This window comes from Thunnus maccoyii, chromosome 2, assembly GCF_910596095.1.
Source record: "Thunnus maccoyii chromosome 2, fThuMac1.1, whole genome shotgun sequence".
In the NCBI taxonomy this organism is placed as follows: domain Eukaryota; kingdom Metazoa; phylum Chordata; class Actinopteri; order Scombriformes; family Scombridae; genus Thunnus; species Thunnus maccoyii.
The window spans coordinates 33,441,224-33,448,069 of NC_056534.1; the positions used below are offsets into that span (position 1 = coordinate 33,441,224).

Consider the following 6,846-nt stretch of genomic DNA (forward strand, 5'->3'; position numbering starts at 1 on the left):
CCGGCTTTTACGTTGAACCACAAATGCGGAAGTCGCCGCACATCCTGGATGTGCAGCACGTTAAGTGTTCCGATCAGCGTCTCCAGACTCAACCAGCTCACCGCTGTCCATCCGCCTCAGCTCTCTGATAAAACTACTTCTTCTGGTTGTGTCTTGTTTCCTTTTCTGCCAACAAAATGCCTTTAAAGTTTGAGCTGTGCCCCGGCAGAATGATCGGAGGTAACCATCCATGTTTCATCATTGCTGAAATTGGACAAAACCACCAGGGAGACATTGAGATTGCTAAGAAAATGATCAAAATGGCAAAGGTAATACCCATCACACGGAAAGACATCGTACAGATTGATTTTGCATGTTTGTTTCTGTTGTTTCCATCTGAAACTGCCACGACACATTCACGGGAAGATCAGAATAACATGTATTTTAAACTCATTTAAAAATCGGCTAATTTATTATCTTGGTCGCCCCGCCTTCATCTGAATCATTACTTTGAATGAAAGCGAACTAGTGTGTCCATATAAAGGTTATTATAATATTGTTAAACTTGTGGGCCATTTATATGCACGTGTGGAAGGATTTTTGTAAAACTGTATTAAACCATGTTGTTAAATGTTAAATTGCCAAATTTATGAATGGACTTTGGCTTGTCTATTCATACCTGCCACTCAGTAGACATACGAGGTTCCTGTCTCTGTACCAAAGCTACATTATATGCCTGTGCTTATGTTTATTTAGTGCAAGATACACATATAAATTCTACATCTATTATCCATTATTCTAAAGTATATAATATATGTCACATGATTAAGTGCACAGTTAAATCCTAAATACCCAAACATGTCAAATAAAATGAATCAAAGTCTGGAATAATCATACTTTTCTTCCCATAAATGAGCTGATCTATAAGATCTCTGACTGCTGACATGAAACCACATTGTATTATACAGTGTTGCTGTACGTTGCAGCCTTATGCTATACGAGACGTAGTGATCATTTCATCAGCCTACAGTTAAGTAAACTGACAAAACTGCATTCCTGTGTCAGTCAAACTCGATCTGTCACACTAGAAAATCATATGCCACTGTTTATTTCATTAAGTAAAGGGGGCAGGGTTTCTATAGTTGTTGAGTTCAGTAACACTTTTAATTGATTCCCAAGGATGTTTCCTGGGATAAATTATGTAATTTGGATAATTTGTGTTTAGGATGTGTTAAGTTTATAAGCAGTTTCCAATATGGGAACTTTACCCTCCTAATATGTTTATTGCTACACTTGCTTGTAGAAAAAAAAATCAGTTTTGCATGTTTAGAAAAAGACTCTTGCTGTAACTTGCTGTCACACCAGCAATTGATTTGAGATGTAATTCTTTCAACATATTTTCCAAGCGTCCCCTCTTTATTTTGGCCCACACTTTATATTCATCTTCACAGGACTGCGGTGCTGATTGTGCTAAGTTCCAGAAAAGTGAATTAGAGTACAAATTTAACAAGCGTGCCTTGGAGCGCCCTTACACCTCCAAACATTCCTGGGGGAAGACTTACGGTGAACACAAGCGCCATCTGGAGTTCAGCCACGAGCAGTACAAGGAACTGCAGAAGTACGCAGAAGAGGTCGGGATCTTCTTCACCGCTTCAGGAATGGATGAGGTAAGAGAGAGATACTTTTGATGAAGGTTTTGTGACACTTTAAACAGCAGAGAAGTTTCACCTGAACTTTTTCTCCGCCTTTAGATGGCTGTGGAGTTTCTCCATGAGCTCAATGTGCCTTTCTTCAAAGTGGGCTCTGGAGACACCAACAACTTCCCATATCTGGAGAAGACGGCCAAGAAAGGTGAGCGGGAACTGTCATATCTAGGAAAATGGCTTGAGCATGAATCATAAGATGCATGTTTGTCTTCTACTTATATTATACACTATGTTTATCAGACTGTTGCCCTCTTGTCTGTCTGTGTCAGGACGTCCCATGGTGGTGTCCAGTGGGATGCAGTCCATGGAGACGATGCGTCGGGTCTACAAGACGGTTAAGGAGCACAACCAGAACTTTGCCATCCTGCAGTGCACCAGCGCCTACCCTCTGGAAGCTGAAGATGTCAACCTCAGAGTGATCGCAGTAAGTAGAATAGGACTTTTATATTAAAGTGTTGGGACAAAAAGAAAAGATTTTTAGAGGTTCTTTTAAATTCTTTTACCCCATTAACAGAAAATTAAAGCATTACTGAGACACATTTTAGCAGTTGAATAATCAGTTTCAAGAGCCTTTGAAATATTACATTCACAATTCACTGCATTGAATTGTTAGTATTTAAAATATAGGACTCCAAATTGTACTTTCTTATAATGGCTACATTGAGTTTTAACACATTTTTTTAAATCAGGTTCATTCGTTGTTCATCTTCTCAGATACTAGACATGATTCCGCTAAAGTCACTTCTATATATTTTGGGATAAAGTAGAAAGAGGATGATCATTTAATTTGACTTAATAGTTATTATTATTATTATATTGTCTCTTGATTCCAGCGTTCATAATTTAATCCACCAAGCCATGCTTACGTTTTGTGGATTTGAATCCATTTTACAGATTCAGTTGAGATTTGTTGGCTAAAGAGGCAGAAAAATTTGAGATCTGAGCATCATAACGAGGTGATTTTAGACGATTTTTCACACATGCAGGGATATAAAAACATTCACACCCTCAATTTGAATGAAATTCAAATTTTATAACCACAACTTTCATTTTCACATGATTTTGTAACACAGTGCCCAAACATTTTTCATAGCAGTTTACGTCCCCAGTGTCTCTCTTAAGAGTGTAACTTATCTCACCTGCTTGTCAACAACAGGAATACCAGAAGGAATTTCCAGATATCCCCATTGGGTATTCCGGCCACGAGTCTGGAATCAGTATTTCAGTGGCGGCCGTAGCTCTCGGAGCAAAGGTCATCGAGCGTCACATAACTTTGGACAAGACGTGGAAAGGAAGTGACCACGAAGCCTCACTGGTTCCCTCTGAGCTGACCGAGCTGGTTCGTTCCATCCGACTGGTGGAGAGAGCTCTGGGCAACGGCATTAAGCAGATGTTACCCTGCGAGCGGCCGTGCCATGACAAGGTGAGATATCCTCGTTTTTTAATTTATTTAAGTGACATTTGACTCTTTTCATTCTTTAGAAAGAAAACATTTGAATTCTCTTGTAAAATAATTGTTGTCTCTTCTTCTTTTACTCTGCAGCTGGGTAAGTCAGTGGTGGCCAAAGTGAAGATCCCCAAAGGAACCACCCTGACTCTGGACATGTTGACGGTGAAGGTGGCCGAGCCCATGGGCGTCGCAGCCGAGGACATCTTCCAGTTGGTCGGCAAGTCCGTGACGGAGGACGTGGAGGAAGACGATAGCGTCACGCCGGAGGTGGTGGACAGCTATGGCAAGAAGATCAAGTGCTGAGAGGATGGCAGAGAGGTTTAAAAATGGTACAAAAAGGCACTTCATTTGAGAGGAAATGTAATTTAATCCTCTGGGGAAATTTTGGAAGGAGCTCAAGATGACACATGCAGGAGTGTTGTGGTAATTTTGTTTGGTGCAGCTGAGATTTCTGATTGCTCACAGGGTTTTGCAATAATTTCTTACATAATTGGACCATGTATTAGTTTAAATATTATCACAGCTGGTGTCCAAACAGAGGACTCCTGTGTTCTGGTAAGTCATTCACCCCGTTAGCTCTCTCTTGCCAAAGTATCTTCTTTTAATTTTCTTAAAGCCACCCTTAAGTAATACACTAAATGTTCAGCAAACAGGATCTATAATAAAACTACCATCATCTAACAAGTTTCCAGTAGTAGTTTCAGCTCTGTGGTCAGTACTGGGGCGTTCAGAGGTGGCACAAAAGCCATTTGTCACTGTTAACTAAAGATATTTTGCACTGTAATGTTAGCACGAGCTGTAGAGATTAAATGAATATTGAACACACGGAGGTGAAGCTGCTCGTTAGAACACGGAGCCTATATGCCAACAGTCAGCGTATTCGTCTCTTACAGGCTCAGCATGCTGTCATGATTGTCAACTGATGTCAGGATGCCTCTAGTCTAGTGTGAGTTTGTATCTGTATGTCTTCTCTGACAGAAACTACCGGAGCCAGATGCTGAAAAACTCTTTGGATGTAATTGTGAAGAAAGAAATGTCTGCTTTAGATTTTTAAAGCCCTGTGTATGCATTTTTTTCTTCCATGTTTCAGTCATAAACCTGTCTCCTCCTGCCTTTGATTTGGCAGCAACACCGTCCTGTAATAATGATTTTTGGGATGAAGGATGTTAACACACGTCAATATGTGGAAGTCTGTTGAGATCTATGATGTTCTGAAAAGATAAAGCCTCCAAATAAAATGTTGTCAAAATTCCCTCTTTGGTTTCCTTCTCATTGCGTCTTTGTGCGCCTGTTGTCGAGCAAGGACGTGATCTTATTGTGATGCCAGGTTTGCTATTTATAGTTTCTATATATATATATATTTTATAGTCTAAAGTATTTAGAAGTAAATAAACAGCCGCAGGAAGATATTTACTTCTGCTAGAACTGAACAAAAACACTAAAACCTTTGATTCCACTATTGCAGATTTCATACATGATGAAATTGGACACAATAATTCAGTTTCCTTAATGCAGTTTTATTAATGTTGCCAGTTATAGGATCTGAACTCTTAGTATGTGACTCTTCAGGCTGGTCTGAGGCTTGTTCATGTCTTATGAGGTTAGATCAGCTCTCGTGTGCAGGGAGTTTAGTAAACTTCAGTTTCATATGTGAATTTTTCAAAGCCTTAAAAACTATAAATGATTTTACAGCACATGCACTGCATTAGAACAACAGTTCTGTAATCTGTAATCCTCTGGATGTGGATCAGAGCCTGAATCAGAGTCTTCAACTGATTCTCTATAAACACCATCTGCAGATGGATGAACATTTGTTATTGCAGGTGTTAAAGTTACATGGATTATGTCTAGACTTTCTTGCCAGTACACACAGAGCACTGAGTCCATCAGATGAGGAGAGGATCATCATCAGAGGCTGGACTCATGGTTAACATTTGTTTGTGTTTTCTTTACCCTTAAGAGACTTGATTGGTGAATGAGAATGAACTTGAACACTTGGTGAATTTGCGGTTATGAGATGCTGGGATTTCTGTTTGTGATTTTTGCTGAAGGTTAATTAGAAAATGCTGGATGCTAAAGGTCCACTGTGTGTTCCAGCTCGCTACCAGCAAGTTTGTTTGGTTGTAAATATAAAATCAGAGGACTGTAGGTCTCTATTTATACCAAAAAATAAAAGTAATGTTGTGTTTCAGCCACTAGATGGAGCTGTTCTGCTGAAACTCTGTTCACCACTGAGATCCACTCTCCAACATCCTAAAATGTGTCAGCTGTGGTTCATGAAGGGAAACAGGTGCAGTGAACTTCAGCTTCTCTGACATAAAAAACCAAAACGAAACATCAACGTCTATATGCAGCTGTGGTGTATCTCATTTAAATAACTGGCTTATTTACCAAATTCCAATTCTGTGTGCATAAACAGAAAAGCTTAAAAGTGAAATGTATTGATTATGCTTAATTGAATGTCTTGGTGTCATCGAGGCAGCAGGATGTGTGTTATATTATTCAGTGGGAAAATTAACAGCTATAATATCCATGTCAGCACTAGAGTATATCTTCATATATCTTATAGAATATATATTATATATATATGTAGGATTTAGTGATTTTACAGTGAGATTAACATACTTTATATACTTGTATATAATTTTGAACATCAGAATCATATTTTTAAATTGTTCTCTATGTTCAGAATTGTAATTTGTGACTTCATCTAACATTGCATTAATTTTAATATCCTAACACATCATAACATATCCTCTACTCTAATTTGTGTTAATGATTTTTTTCTCACTCTCATATAATATCAGTATAATATTATAATTATAAGGTATATTATATACTGCATGGCGATATCGTCCGTTACCACCAATTTACCACTATGAAACAAGAGGCCTTCTTTGTCTTCTAGCTAAAAGCTTTCTTTGACTGGTAGTTAAGGACCCATTACTCTTTTTTTTATATAGATAGATTTAAGAATAAGAAAATGTGCATAATATAAATGATCTTTGCATAACCCCTCTACATGGTTGTCCAATCATAATGTAGCTTAGCAACCGTAACCACCACCTGCCAAGTTTTGGATTTCTCCTCAAGTTGAAGCGGTGTGCGTGGGACTGTAGTGAGAGTGGTACCCAGCAATTAATGAGTTTGGAAGGTGGTGTCACAAAAACATAATCATATAAGGAATAGATTAAACAATCCATTACCGCACCTTAAGCGCGTGTAGGTTACGGTGAGGGAAAGAGGTAAATTGTTCTATTCTATTCTATTTGTAGACTCATTATATAGATATCACAGATTACCTGAGCTGTCCCTGCTCACAGATAAAGGGTCGCTCACTAACTCATACATAACCTAGCAGCTATTTCAGGCAGGGGCTTTAGCCAATAAGCTGCTGCTGCTGATCCCAGCTTCACAGAGGAACATCTATCTCACTTTTGACCACCTGGCCTACCAATGAAAGTGAGTCACCTATCATCTTGATATCATGAATGTAAAAAGACATAATAATTTAATGGATTGTGCAAATTAATGTCTGATGCAAAATCTTTGGTTTTCAACTCTTGGCAAGGGTTTGTCTAATTTTTGTGTTCAGTAGTTGTAAGTAGGCCTACGTCTTTGTATCGCAAACTTAATCTACAACGACTACCCAAGATCTGGTGAGGTTTCTCCTGCATGTCAAGAGACTTATTTGTATTTCCAGTTCTGCAG

At 38.7% G+C, this 6,846-nt stretch overlaps 1 protein-coding gene across 1 annotated transcript; it reads left to right on the top strand.

Moving 5' to 3' along the window:
* The first annotated feature begins 26 nt into the window (after positions 1 to 26).
* On the top strand, positions 27 to 4,387 carry nansa (N-acetylneuraminic acid synthase a). Its single transcript, XM_042434619.1, has 6 exons — positions 27 to 308; positions 1,431 to 1,646; positions 1,731 to 1,830; positions 1,955 to 2,109; positions 2,842 to 3,108; positions 3,229 to 4,387. Exons 1-6 carry the CDS (start codon positions 177 to 179, stop codon positions 3,436 to 3,438), a joined length of 1,080 nt encoding a protein of 359 aa, XP_042290553.1. The 5' UTR covers positions 27 to 176; the 3' UTR covers positions 3,439 to 4,387.
* The last annotated feature ends 2,459 nt before the right edge of the window (positions 4,388 to 6,846 follow it).

Excerpts from the sequence above, each read along its gene's own strand:
- nansa (XM_042434619.1), top strand. The coding sequence starts at position 177 with ATGCCTTTAAAGTTTGAGCTGTGCCCCGGCAGAATGATCGGAGGTAAC. Across the intron at positions 1,831-1,954 it reads GGAGAAGACGGCCAAGAAAG|GACGTCCCATGGTGGTGTCC; the intron begins GTGAGCGGGAAC and ends TGTCTGTGTCAG. Across the intron at positions 3,109-3,228 it reads AGCGGCCGTGCCATGACAAG|CTGGGTAAGTCAGTGGTGGC; the intron begins GTGAGATATCCT and ends TTTACTCTGCAG.